Genomic DNA, 15,224 nt, shown 5'->3' with positions numbered 1-15,224 from the left:
ACAACAAAAGATGTCACTGCCAGCAACACTGTGTAAATTCAAAGAACACAGGAACACCACACGTTGCTTTCTATTACCCAGCTTTAATACTCTGAATATCTCATTTGAGGTTCTCCAGTAGCATTGTATGGTGGCTTTAGAATGTCACTATAATTACTAAGGATTTGTCCAAATGTTTTTAAAGTCTTTTATTGGCATCGGCCCAGTGATTTGAAAACCCTTCTAATTACCACTACAGTCACCATACAAATGCATATATTTTGCTGTGTAATTATCAAATGAAGTAGTTTCTTAATTTGTTTCCCTCCTCTCCACCCCAAATTCAAGGAAGATGCCAAATACTTTGAATGATCTACTTGTTTCCACAATTACATATCTTATTAGTGAATTAAAACCTCTGCACAACAGACAGTAGAAATCACAAGCTATTTATTTTGTGTTGGCATGATAGTTATAGGAGCTACAGTTATGAGTCCATTCTGAAGGAAGTATTGGCTTTGTGAATATTTCAAACTCCAAAGCAGCCATAGCATGATTCCTTGTGATGTTAGAGGTTGTGTGACATAGCAGCTGCTGAGGACTTTGGGGTTTCTCTACAGAAACTGGATGGAAGAGGCCAAAAGCTTGTTCGGGTTGTACCAAGCTGCATGGGGAAGAATTCCATCAAGACTATGACAGTTTTTTCTTTTTTATTGTTAAAAAGAATGTGAAATTAAAATACAAATAATACTGAACTACAAGCTATTATTTTGAGGCGACATCATGTTGAATATGGTTTTGTATCTTAATATTCTCCTTCTTCTTTAACATTTATGTACTAGATGGATTTAAGATTTGGCATATATATTTACCTCAGACCTCTCTTCCATGCAGCTGTTCTACACTAGCTCTGTGCCCACTTAGTCAGCCGTGGCTTCCTACTGTCAGCTTACCTGATTGTGTGTTCACATCACAACCAAATTCCTTCATACCAAAACAGATGGGAAAGAAGCTTTAAGTTAGAGGACAACAGACAGATGCTGACAGGCAATGTAAGTCTTAAACACACAAAAATACTTTTTTTTTTCCCATATAAAAGTATGCTTTAAGCTGCTAGTTACAATAACTCGTATTTTTCAAGTGCAGAGGCTTTTTCTTTTTAATATCATCAACATTAGGTAAATTTTCAAATCTATTAAAATAATTTTAAAACTCAAGAGCTGGTGTAATTTTTTTGTCTTGTTCATTACACTGCTTGCAATCTGACTCCTATTCAGAAGCTGTAACTGCCATCTGTATTTTTCTACACAGAGTAAAACTACATGTGTAAGTTATTCAAATACTACAAAATCAGGCATTTGACTAGGCTGTTTCAGAAACAAGAGTTAATTTATCTTACTTCTTTTGAAGGGTTCATTGGTAGCGTAAAGATTGTTTTCCAATATGACCAGACGAACAGCACGAAAAATATGTGGTACGCAACCAGGCACACAACTAAAATAAAAAAAGGAACAGAATTAATACAAACAGGCCAGTGATATCATAGTTCTTACAAACAGATGCTATATGTATCACAAATAGTTAGTCTAACAAATGTAAAATACATTGGCTCTGCAACCAAAATATTGCACAGCAACTTTACATGAGACAAATATGGAATGAACGGGGAAAGTCATGATACAGGCTGCATTACAGAAATCTGAGGGGAATGGTTAATAGCCTATTGTAGCCCCATAACTATCAAGCAAGCACTCTGCCTTCATGCATCTGTTAAATCCTATTTAACCGCTTTGTCCCTGGTTTTCGGCTTTATAAACCATGTAGGGACACTGCGAGCCATACACATACACATACATAAATTCCAAACCCCCAGTTTCCCCCTGAAAAGGAAGCATAACCGCCTGAACAACAGCTACAGTGCAGAGTCTCTGAGTGGATAAGCACATGACACTTGAGCAGTAACCATAACCAGTTCATTTGTTTTGCTAGATTTTCAGGAGGGAGGACAGCAGCACGTTTTTTTAAAAACCTGCATGTTCTTTAAATCCAAATGTTAATTCACTACTTTGTATTCTTCACAGCCAGTGATTTAAGATTTTTTTAACAGACACCAGTCAGCCAAATTATTTTTCTAGAATATGGAAGGTAACATTGACTTTTCCAGAGAGCCTGCCATGGGTAGATAAGTGTTTCCGTTTAAAAGCTCTCGCTGTACTAAGCAATTCACTACAGTAAGTAGTAAATCCAAAACTTGTATCCCCTGATTAATATGCTCTAATGCACAAGAAAGTGTACTTCCATGGATTTTATTTCCTCAGGCAGAGAAGCTGCAAATAAAGGACAGCTAGGATAGCAACAGTGAAAAACATTATTTCCCTGCTGTACAGATGAACTCAGATCATAGAGAGCTCATGGTTATATGGAAGCTATATGGTCAAATAGTTATACAATTTCTATAAATTCAAAAGATCATCGAAAAAATTATAAAGGGAAGCTTGTGTACTTTCACTACACAATCTGAAATATTGTCCTCATATGTTCAGTCTCACTAGGCAGTTAAAAAAAACAATGAACAAAAGCTAACAAAATCTGAAAAGCAGCACTGTACAAAGCTTTTGGGATGACAAGAGAAAAGAGCCATATGCCATGTCCATAAACTGAAAAAAAAAATCTCATCAGTATAGTGACAGAACTGGACTCGACATCAAGCACAACATCCCAGCTTACTCTAAATTACCATCTTGTTATTGCACAAGCATCTGGCAGGAGTGCTCTGCATTTTCATCAGAACATTTCTATCAACCCTAAAAAATCCCTATTTGCTCCAGCAAAATTATTCTCTTTTTAAACAACAGTATATTCATAGCATAAAGTGAGCACGGGCAAGTTCCATCAGTTCTGTACACTATTTGTTTACTAATCCGCATCTATATTTTATTGCTGTGAGAATAACAGTAACTGTGATTGGTAAGAAAATACCTGTTTCACGCATTAAAAAAAGACTACAGGAGGAAGACAAAAATTTAGCCTAACGACATTATCCCATATTTCCCCTTCAAAAAGTCTGCGTAAGACTTAAGCTCTTCTTTGCTTTTGCACCTCAGTTCTCCAATCCAGCCCAGGTCCCAATCGGTCTCTTCTGCCAGGTGACCTACCCAGCAGTGTCCCTGCCCTGCAATGGAGAGCCTGAGCCACCCATGTGCTCCACTGGATCTGTGGGTGTTGAGGGTCCAACAAAAGAACCACAGTTCCCTTGAGACAGAAAAATAAGAGCTGTCTGCAGCTCCCTGGGCAGAAATCCTTCTATTTTACACTTAAAAAAACTACCAACATGAACAAACAAACAAAAAACCCACTACAAAACAAAACCACCAACAAAAAACAACCAACCAAAAAAACCACAAAAACCCCACGCCAAACACCCTAAAACCTAAAACCCCCAAACCAGTGGTTTGAAGGCAACCCATTTACAAACAGCTAGCATAGCTAGAGTTGCCTGAAAATATGCAGCAACCTGTAATAGGGCTGAGCCACATTTGCCCAGTTTCCCCCCCTGAAAACACTTAGGGCAGAAAGCCAGAGTAAAGACCTTCTAGACTGGCTGATGCTCACCAGGGCCTTGAGCAGCTAAAAATAAGGAAATTTAACATTCCCCAGTGCATTTTGCTGTTAATTCTAATTTGCTTTGTGAGCAAAGCCTAACATCACACTGGTCTCCCCACATACATACTATGGAGTGGCAATAAACTGGAATTATTTCAAAGTTTTTAGGTGCCGAAGTTTGCAGATACACTTATTCACGCATATGGGGGGAAGAGGAAAGATCACTGAACTGAAAAAAGTTTTTCAAGGAAAAGTTTCTTGACTGGCACACACTTTCTGAAGTGAGGAAGTCTCAAATGACTTAATAAAACCTACTGGAATTACACAAATGTAAAAAGCAAATAGCTTGGCTCCTAACTGCCACCCCTTCCTCCAAAAGCTCTGCAGCCCCACACTTTACACTTCCATGTTGCGCTGTGTATTAAAATAGCATCTGAAGAAGCAATCTAAACATGCTACAGCCTCAGGGTAGGAAGTCTAATGACACCTAATCAGGCAGTTTTATTCTCTTCTGAAAAGGTTATGTATCTGAAGGATCCTGTTTCTTCAAAGTCACCGGCTAAAATTAAACTGCTGAAAAAAAATCATCTCCCATTTAAGTATCTTGCACTCTGCATAAATACCTTGCTCATCTTTAGAGTTTCTGGTTTTACAAGAGCTTTCCTTGTTATGAATATTTTTTTTTTTCAAAAGAGAATGTAAGGATTATTCTAATGGACACTTCGGAAAGCCAGTAAGAGTAAGTAAAAAGTTCTAATTTTTCTAATTTCTATTTGGAATGGCTAAAGCAATATACAGAAACAGTAAGATAATAAAAAGAGCTGAAGAACACAAAAAATACACTTACTTAAAACAGGTTAGATCTGTATCTCAATTTTACTAGTAAACTACTATATTACTCTGATATATGAATACCACTTATAAACTGCTAATGAAAATCTTACCTTTTTCTCCAATATTTTTCATTGTCACTGAAAAATGAGAAAAAAAAAAAAAAAGAGTAAAAATTATGTTTAAATAGCAAGTTATGAAACTGAATAATTTAAACTTTCGTTTTTCAACTGAAGAGGGAAGAGTAATTATTAAAGAACACAAGTTTAAGGCCACACATTATCAAGCTTTTATGCTGTTTACATTCATCACAAGAATAGGTAGACAATGCTAATTGCTTGTAAGGTTTATTGGCTCCCATTCCCAGGCTCAGCTCCTGAGAACTCACGCCTTGAAGTTGCCCAAGTTTGACCCAAGAAAAGCCATGTCTGAAGAACAGTTATTTCTTTAATTGTGGTTGTACAAGTTTTACTGTTTATATATGTTCTGTTCTTGAGGGGGAGGTGTCAGACTCCAAAACTGGTTTTGCCACCAATACTCAGTGATACCTCAGATCTCAGATAAAAGTCACATTTCCTTTAAGAAATTGCCCATGGATTACAGGATTTGGGGACAGTGAGAGAGTAAGAACAGCACAGGTATGTCAGGCATGGAATGGAGAACACAGGTATCAGTCACCACATTTACGAAAGAGAATAAATCTTCTTACACCCATATTCCACTCTCAGTCATATTATTAAAAACAAACAAACAAAAAACAAACCCACAACAGATATCACAGAAAGAGAACAGAAACTCGATCATATTATTGAAAAAAATAACTCTTCCCTTTCCACCCAAACCACTCCAGCACACATTTATCCATCCCAGTTAAGCAGGCTACAAACTGAAATACGCTGACACTTACAATTGCAAGCAAGAGGGCAGTGGCTACATAGATGTCTCATCTGCTTGTTTTCCTAACAAAAAAGGCTTCACAAGGCTGCTCTCCAAAGAGCAAGCACAAGGCAACTCCTGTTGAAAGGCCAACCAACCATGTCATCCTACTTTGGCATTTTAAACCTAGGCTTGATGAGAAGAGTAAATGTGACTATTTAAATCTACCTTGCACAATTCAGGGATCTAGTGTGGGACTAGTGCTGCTCAACTCCTTGGCTAATGCTCTGGAAGCATGAACACTCATCAGGTTTACAGATGACAACATGTTGGTGACACCAGCTGGTATGCTCATGTACAGGACTGCCATCCAGAGGGAGCCAGACAGGCTGCAGGAACAGGCCCACCAGGACCTCCAGGGAGGAGCAGCTGGGTTCTTCATAATGGTGCAGGGTGGGAGGACAAGAGTCATAGGAATAAGCTGAAAGGAGAAGATTGGATTTGATACAGGAAAAACTTTTCCACCATGAGAACAGTCCACCAGTGGACCAAGTGGCCCACACAGGTTTCACAGTCTCCATATCTGGAGTTTTTCAAGACTCAACCAGACAAAATCCTAAACAAGCTGGATTGATCTTACAGCTAACCCTGCTTTGATCAGGAGGTTGGACTAGAGGAGCTGGGGTCCTCTCAAACATGAATCATTCCATGAGTATATAACTATAAAATAGGTCTATTAAAATGCATATTTGACTATAGCTCTACCAAAATGGGCATCTACTTTACCAGAGGGAAGACACTAAATAAGCACATTTATGAAGTTCCTCACAAAAAAATCAGAAAGACATCACAGAAGTTGCACAAGCAAACTCTATTCTGTCCTCAGTTTTCTACTTCACCTAAGAAAAATCTTTAGAGCTTGATAAAGTAAATATCCACCTAGACAACTGCAGGAACGTGCATACACATTTCACTCTGAGGAGCAGAGATGTTGCAGTAAAACAATGCACAAAAACTGTAAAATTATAAGTAAACAGTCATTCACCACAAAAAAGCAAAAGACATCCTTGGAGTCAATGTGCAATGTAAAAGTGCTGGAGCTCTCAGATTAGGACAAACCAGTCACTGCTCAGATTCTGTTTTTCCTTCTCCACTTGGTATGGTCAGAAAGTTATGCAGAAATTTTGCCAGTCTTCTTGGAATGACTGCTCTCTGCTAATTAAAAAGCCATAGCCAAGCATACATTGCAGAATCACCAGTTTCAAAATTGTATCTACTTAACCAACCTTTCACAATGATTTGTGGTATTTTCCTCTCCTAACAAGGGAATGGCACAAGGCACTGCTGTGAAAGCAGCTGTCATCTTTTTTCCCCCTTAACCTTGGATAAAATGTATTAATCACTGTGTTTTAGACTTATTTTCTGCCCAACAATAACTAATCCACATATCTGTGAGGGACCAACACAACTAATAAATTCAAATTTAATAATTTCTACCTGACTGCAAGCTTACACCTTTTCAAAGTTTCTGTCCACTGCCCAGATGCAATGCCCTCTTCAGAGTCTGCTCCTGCTCGGTGGACAATCTTTTCAACTCTTGTGGTATCTAGCTTAGAAGCCAAATCTTCCTGACAGTCAGGAGCTGCACACCGCAAAGGCTACAACATGAGTGCCCAAAGACATCCAGTTAATGCCATTAGGGTGAGAATGAGCTTTTTGGATACATCTGGTCATTTTAACCTCTTTTACCACCTGACCATAACTCAGAGTTATTTCATATCCTCCCAAGCTGCAACCACAGTAAGAGACCAAGGCAGAAGAGGTCAGGCTGAAGAGGGATGCCAGATCTTCAATCTTACCATGATTTTCTCCACAATTACTGCAACTGGTGTTTAGGAGGAGACTGGCTGTGCTGCTTAACAAACATCCCATCACACAGTGACACAGAGGAATATGCAAGATATCCAATAACCTGCAGCTTTTCCCAAAGTGAAGTATGACTCCTGCATATACCCTTCCAAATTGCTTTTGATGATGGCTCCCTGAACGGGGGTATAATATGTGGAAAAACTAACAGACAGGCACCTGCAGGACCACAGAGGTTATAAAGGAGATTTTGTTTGTTTGGTTTGGTTTGTTGTTGGTTTGGGGTTTTTGTTTGGTTTTGTTTGTTTTGTTTTGTTTTCACAAATGTAGCAGAATTGACTCACAGAAAAATAAACAGCCCTTGCAAATCAAACTCTCTCTTAAATTTTTATTAAAGGTTAAACTCACCCTATTTGTAGCATGGCTTCTTAGGGTAACCACTTGTAAGTCTAAAATCGCACTCTTTAAGTGCATGGAAAGTAATTTTCTAACAAGAAAAAAACCTTTCATTTTAGATTTGATTAAATAAATGTTTGCTATTTTTCCCCACCTTCTGAACAGCACATGGGATATATTTATTTAAACCAAATTTTATATTTTTCAGTAGATACAGTGACACGGCATTGCCATATTATTCAGTAGTATTTGATCACATAGTCTTCTGTGAATCACCTATAACAGTCTTTCTGGCAATTTTCTCATTTCTCTTCCAAAGGTTTATATTCACTGCTGGTAGTGCACAGAAAAGTAGGTCAGGCTGTGCAGCCTGTCATTAATAAATATCAGCTTAAATGCTTCAAATTCACTTACCAGTAGTCGAATAGCACACAAATAATAAAAGTAAAAAGTACTTCTGTCTACAATGACTAAAATAACCACCAAGGACACACCAATCCCAACCGTTAAGCAATTTCTACAATCTGGGAGGAAACAGGGTAAAACCCTTTGAGAGAGGAATGGAATGATAGCTTATGTATATTTAGAGATAGAGATAATTATAAAACCATGACCTGTCTTCAAGAAGTCATTAAAAAGTTACAGCTCTGCTCGCCTGAGATACTGCAGGGGCCAATTTCATTAAGAACCAGCCTTCCACTGCTGAAGTGTCAGGATGCCATTTACAGTTCCGTTCCAGCAGACTATCACATAATTAGAGCCTCTCAGTTTCATTAGGCAGCTTGCAGACAGTGCTCATCAGAGTTCGGGATCAGACTGGGACATATATGGGACTTCGGCCAATGCAGATGCCCATTTCCTGAGCCAGCAACATCGTTCCCCACTTTCCTTGAGCCACAAGCAGCCAGAAGCAGGGACTGCACATTCAGTAGTCAGTGCTGCTGAACAGCCTGTGCTTGCAAAAAACAACCGGGATTGAGGACAAAAAGTTTTGTTACAGAAGACAAGAAAAAGTCTAGGATGAAGAGGACACCCAGAGAAGCCTGGGGAGTTCATACCACGCTTGCTGGTAGTCTTCCTCATGGGGAGAAAGTCATGCAGCATTAGGAATGCTGCCTTGGCAGGCAAAGACGCACCATAGTATCTCAAAATTGCCTGCTAGAACTCCACCCCCAAATTAGTTTGCTAGGAAGAGAATCACACAGCCAGGCACCTCGCACTGGGTCAGACTTCAATTCAGCAATAGAAATGGATTTCCCATTTCTTGAATTACGTCTCATTTTCTCTAGAAATCTTCATTCTCACTCACCCATGGAAAAATTAAGTCAGCATCCATCTCCATGTAGCCACGGACATGGCAAGACACATTGCTACCAAAAACCCCAAGTTATTTTGGAAGACAAAATTAATGTAAAAAAATTGCATTGTTTTTCTAACATTAAATTCTGCATGACCTCTAAATCCAAAATCAAAGTTCCTGAACAGTAAATGTAATGACTAGATAAAAGACTGGAGAAAGCAATTAATTTTTAAAGCTTTGATGGAAGTGGATATACAAAATCTTGCTTCCATATTTTATGTACATTTTTAAAATATTTAAAACTCCGAAATGGGAAAATAAGATACATCTGATTCAGAGACTCTGCAGCCACATCTATAAATAGCAGTTCCTCTCAAACTTTTATACAATTTAACATCTTGGATCTGATTCACAAAACTAAGTACGTATTTTATCTTTATGGCATACTTGAAACTGTAAAACACTGATCTATAGATGCAGTTTAACTCAGCTCTCTGCACATATAAAAGTGTTTTATAGGTGTGACAAGTGTTCTATCCTTGTCTGCAGTAGTCCTTTAGAAAAAAAAAAATCAGTACTTGCAATAAAAACTACCTCTTGGCTAGACAGAGCAATGATTTGCATTGATTCACAGTGACAAGGTGCAGACTTGGACACCACCACTTCACTTAATGACAAAAGTAACAGAAATAATTATTTCTGGGAGATTTGATGTTGGCATAAATAGTTGTCCATAACCCAGACATTTGGATTTGACAGTATCTGTGAAAGTGTCAGTAAGTTCATTTTCACCTCTAATGCTGTGTCCATCAAACTACATCAACACCTACCTAGCAGCAAGCTGCTATTCGATACCTTTTTAGTAAGGTCACAAAACCATTGCTTTTGAACGGAGTATGCCCAAGATTTGATCTAATTTTCATCTTTGTAAACTTCCCATTTAATTTCCAAACCACAGGGACTACCTGAAGAGTGAAGACTACTTCTAGAGAAGTTGTATGACCAGATCCTTTTTAGCAAACAAAGAGTACACCCTGACATCTATTCAAGCTGTTATGTATCAAGCAGTGTTAAATCTTTAACTGAAAATACAATGTCATCTAATAATTTTATTTTCACCATAGACCTTAGGTTTTCAACTTAAACCAATGATTTAAATTTCAAGGCATAAAACCCATAGGTAGTAGACTAAACACTACATGAGAGACAATCAGTCACACTTAACAAAGACTTCAGTTCCGCTTCAGAAGTGGAGAATGGCAGCTGCCTTTGAAAATCTGAGAAAGAAACCAAATGACATGGCTAAAACTCAGAAGCCTATTTTATTTCAGCTGCCAGTTGGAAAACTTTTCTGAAAGTACCCAGGGATTTGAGAAGATAAAAAAGGTGGTGTTTGCAAAACATAGTATAAAAATACAAATATGCTTTGAACAAAATCCTTTGCTGCCTTAGCACCGCAATGTACAGGCAGGGTGTTTAACCTGTATTTGACAATAGCCAACTGCAGTGTTACAATGCACTTGTATTTCTATGGCCCAATGTAAGCTGTAATTACAAGACATGAGCAGTAAGTACCATAAATCCTTTGATCCACTTGGAGAACATACTGAGCAAAGAGCTCAAATCCAGTTGACCAAATCTTGAGTCCCATAATCTTTTTTTCTTTTCTTTTTTTGGCTGTCAGCTTCCATCTTCATATTTTCTGCTGCTTCTGATCCCTTGATCATGCTGTGCCATGCCTCCAGGGCACTGATTAGTTCTCCCTCTAAACTGTGATGAATGAAGCACCTTTTATCCTGCTATAATTCCATTCCACTGATGTTACACAAAGTCAAAAACCTGAATTCAGCACTAACCAATATGGTCCTCCAGCAAAAATCTTTCACAGTCATTAACACCTTTAGCAGCTGGGTGTCACTGCATGTTTTTCTGTTCCACACTGAAGGTAGGGGCAGAAAGATCCCAGTCACATAATTTACTCCAAAACCAAAGATGTAGCTTATGAGCTCTCCTGACTGTATCGGGAACGTCTTGTTGTCCCCCTTTTCAGCTATGCCGAAGTCCCTCTCTCCCAAACCAGTCAAATCACTCAGCAGGTAGGAGTATTTCCTCCCTTTCCCCTCACTCAAATAGTGAGGAAACACTTATTGCTTATTTCTGTTTCACAGCAAATATATTTCCCTTCTTCAAAATTACAAATTCAAGCTGCATTTTCAGACAGAATTCCCTGACCAAGCACATTATCCTTAGAATTAAAATCAGTGACATGTAAAAACAGATCAAAACTGAACATACACAACCAATTTGTATTTTTCAGATAGTCCTTTCATCAGCATAGTTGATATTGTCACTAAAAACATGCCACAGCACAGTCAAATTTTCACATTTTCCTTCTTACATGCAAGTACAAATCACAAACCAGTAGGAAAACAAAACAAAACAAAACCCAAAAGGATCTCAACATCCCAGTTTGCCAAGAACATATTTGACAAACAACTGTCCCAAACAGTGCAAATAACTACTGGTGCTGCCTTACCAAAGCACAAAGTGGGTAACTACTCTAAGTCTCATATATTTCTCCTAACTCGGATTAGAGACACACTTAAGAAGGAAGATACAAGAAAAAAAAATTCTTTCACATGCAGAGTTTATGGAATCCAGTATGTATTTTCAGAGTACAGGAGCAAGGATGTAGGGGCCAGGGGAAATAATTCCAATTGCACTTCAAGTTGTTGTTGTTCCATATATCCTAGGTTGACATTTCAGTAGCCTCAGGTATCAAAGTTCAATGTACTCATTGTACATCGCCTGTATTTCCTCATATTTTTTAGAGGAAGAACAATAAATCTGTAACCCTCAAGTTTTCATAAACACACTTGATTATTTTTAAGGGAAAGAATATTTAAAGGCCCATTAATTTTAAACATAAAGGAAATTATCTGGAGAAAAAAGACAACTGCTACTGCCAGACGGGGGCCATGAGATGACAATACTGGCAAGATGAAGAGAATGGAACTGGATTAGAGAGAAGCAATTTTTAGTCAGGTATTTTAAAACCAATTCATTTACATATTTATGTCCAGCATTCTATAACCGGCAGGAAGAAGATAACAATTTGTTAGTGTTCAATACCTTTTTCCTTTTCCTTAAAGGTTAAAGCAGCACGAGCACTTAACTGAATCAACTAATTTAAAAAAGCAGTCAGAATTCTAGACATGGTAATAGTACAGTTAAAAGTTGCAGATTCCTTTTTCTGTTTCTAAAACTTTTTGTGTTGTTTCTAAAATGCTACTCAATACTATAACTACTCAGCTTTAGGGCTGAAAGGGGTCACCTCAGTAGGTTTTTCTTTTTTTTTTTAATGTAATGTCTCTCCTACAACATTCAGTTGAAATTGCAAAAGACATTCAAAATACTACATTTGCAACACTTTCTCATTATTGAAAGCTCAAAGAAACCACTTACAACTATGCAAAGTCCTTTCTAAGTCCTACTGCACAATGGTTAACATTGTTTCCTGTACGTTGTCATCAGCATCAATGACAGTAAGCTGCAATACAATAAGCAGCTATGTATGTCCTCGTTAGCAGTCAGTGCTGCAGGAATGAAAGATGCACTGAGCAGACAGGCTGGCTTCAAAGCGCTGAAATGCTTACAGGCTATTCCTGCCGTTGGCTTTCATTCTCAGAGTTGTTAGCTATTCCTTCTGTTGTTTACACTAAATATTCATTAATAAGACGAGACATAAGTTTATTTTATCTTAGTTTGCCAAAAACGAGGGAAAACATCCAGACAAAGATAAAACATGGAATTAGCGGCAGTCAGAGACAACTATTATGCTGAATTCGAAAACTGGTGAACCAGGCAGAATGGGGAAAGGGAGGAAAGGCAGGGAACAAAAAAAAAATCATCTTTGTCCATAGAAATGAATTCAGTAAAAGATGTTTTAGCAGAGCCCCAGGATTCCCTCTTCCTCCCCTCCCATTGCAGGCCTTTTGCTTTACGTGGTTATCAAGGAATTATGGTACTATAGTTTATAGTTTGAAGCAAGTTTCAAGCATGCCGTTTCCTTAAGAGGAATTTGCTTTCAGGTAAGCTAAAACCCAATCTTCTCTGTTAGATCGAATTATACAGAAGAAAAAATACAGCAGATCACTCAAACACTATTGTCTGAATCAAGGCTACTGTACTGTGTCAGCATCACAGGGCTGTGTACACTGGACAGATTTTAACTAGAGGGTCACTGTCCCCTGAATTGTCCTTGCCCTCCTCAATTCAGTTTACAGGTCCCCTTTCCAGCTCTCTTGGTCAACTTCTCCCACAACCTCCCAGACAATTTGCTTCTTTGTGCTGGAGGCAGACACTTCAGTCCTCTCGAGAGCAACTCAAGTCCCACTTCCTAGTTGAAGAGCAGCATTTAACACTAGCAGACCTGAACATTGTTAGTGAAAAAAAGATGTAAAAAGTCCACCTCCAATAAGGGAATCACACCAAGTGCTGGTATCTCCCTCCAAAACAGAAGTGCCTAGGCCTGGCAATCATTTTCTGCTTAATGTCTCAGCTGCTCAGCCAAGCATCTGTAGGACACCAATTTTATCACAGTCTTCTGTTAAAAGAAAAATAAATGTCCAAAATTAGGTACCAGACTGCTGAGATTTTCAACATGAACAGCTGAAGCCTGGCAAAGTTAAGTAGGTATATAAATGCACTCAGCTGGAGTTGGGTGTTTTCCTCTCACTGCTGTTCCTTAGACACTAAATGACCAACAGTCACTATGAACCTCAGCCACAGTCCAGGGGAAAGAGAAGACAGCAGCTACTTTGTATTCCTTTGTGACATTATTATAAAACTGTTTATGAAACATCAGTATGCTGTACATTAGCCTCTAAAATTCAAAGATTAGATTGTTTGCTACAGGATATACCACAACAGAAACTGAAAATAATTCAAGGGAGCTTAGCAAGTTTGTCATTCAAGAAATCCTTCTGAGTCGACTACTCAAATTCACACATCACTCAAATCACACCCAGAACTCCAGTACGTGATTAATTATCTGCCTAATGCTAAGGAAGAGCCAAGGGGCACAGTCAGGATGACTTCCCAGTGACTTGCAAGCTGCTGATGCCAAAGAAGAATCAAGAAGTTGTGACAGTTGGGCATCTTCTAGATGACTGAAGAGTGGTGCTGGGACCCTCTGGGATTTTCTGCTACTCACTGCTGCTTCCATGTTAGCTGACAGAAGCCCCTGTATATGCATGTATGTATCTATGTGTGTGCTGTCACGCAGCGGAAGGGAAGAGACAGGTAACTTTGCTCGTTCCACCTGCACAGAGAACCTCCAGCTCCCACGTTCAGGGTTGGAGTGTCACATGCTCCACACCCCACGGAAGAAAACACTCGTGACAGACAAGCTTGGTGCGATGGGCTCCCTCCTCGCATGGAAGTGGAAAACACGCGTGACCAGGTGGCGGGAGGAACAAGGCAGCACGGAGGCCCAGGGCGACTCCGGCCGTCCCGGGTGGGGTTCGCTCCCCCAGGCTCCAGCCCGCCCAGTCCAGCCGGTCACCGGCCGCATGCGGTGTCGCAGCCCCGGCCCGCGGGCGCGGCGGCCAGGGGCGGCCCCAGCGCTGATAAACAACACACGCCGCAGCCACCGCCCCCCGCCCCGCCAGCCCCGTCCCGGCAGAAGCGGGCGGTGGGAGCCCGGCTGCTCCCGGCCCCGTCCCGCGGAAGCCCGTCGCGCCCCCCGCCCGCCGCGGCGGCACTCACGCAGGCAGAGCTGGGTGACATAGGCGTAGTAGGACCAGCAGAGGATGCTGGAGATGAAGAGCACCGGCACCCAGTAGAGCAGCCGCTGGCAGCGCCGCCGCACGCCCCCCCAAGCGCCTGGCGCCCCGGCTGGTGGCGGCGGCGGCGGCGCCGCCATCTTCCCGCACCGCATCCCGGCCGCTCGCTCCGGGGGCCCGCGCCCCGGCCGTGCTCCCCGCCGGAGCCCGCCCCGGCCCCTCCCTCCCGCGCTGACAGGGCTCGCCGGCGCGGCAGGGCCGGCCGGGCCGCTCCTCCCACCGCCCGCCGCTCCCCCCCGGGGCAGGGCAGGGGGGAAGGGCCGGCCGAGGGGCCACAGCGTGCCCTCCGGGAGCGGCTGGCTCCGGACGCCCCGGGCCTGGCGGGGAGGGAAACGTTCCGCTGGCGCCTGTGGGCACTCCCTTGAAGCTTGGGGCCGGGCCCCGGGGCAGCTCAGCTCGTTAGAGAATGAGTTACGTGCCTCGGGCACCCGGCAGGTGCGGGAGCCTTTCGGCGCTACGTGGCCATCTGTTCCCGCTGAACTCCCGGTGCCCAGCACATCTTTTCCGCCTCTGGAGCGGGGATGGAG

At 41.0% G+C, this 15,224-nt stretch overlaps 1 protein-coding gene across 1 annotated transcript in view; it reads right to left on the bottom strand.

Moving 5' to 3' along the window:
* ZDHHC2 (zinc finger DHHC-type palmitoyltransferase 2) overlaps positions 1–14,876 on the bottom strand; it is a 34,263-nt gene extending 19,387 nt beyond the window's left edge. Inside the window, exons 1-3 of the mRNA XM_065061024.1 lie at positions 14,621–14,876; positions 4,527–4,553; positions 1,379–1,473 (exon numbers count right to left, since the gene is read on the bottom strand). Coding sequence (XP_064917096.1) covers positions 1,379–1,473; positions 4,527–4,553; positions 14,621–14,792 — 294 coding nt within the window. The 5' untranslated portion in view covers positions 14,793–14,876. The remainder of the gene's footprint in view (positions 1–1,378; positions 1,474–4,526; positions 4,554–14,620) is intronic.
* Positions 14,877–15,224: the final 348 nt, after the last annotated feature.

The sequence above is a fragment of the Columba livia genome, chromosome 4 (assembly GCF_036013475.1).
Source record: "Columba livia isolate bColLiv1 breed racing homer chromosome 4, bColLiv1.pat.W.v2, whole genome shotgun sequence".
Taxonomy (NCBI): domain Eukaryota; kingdom Metazoa; phylum Chordata; class Aves; order Columbiformes; family Columbidae; genus Columba; species Columba livia.
The sequence above is the reverse complement of the archived record's forward strand: the minus strand, read 5'-3'. Positions and strand labels throughout refer to the sequence as shown.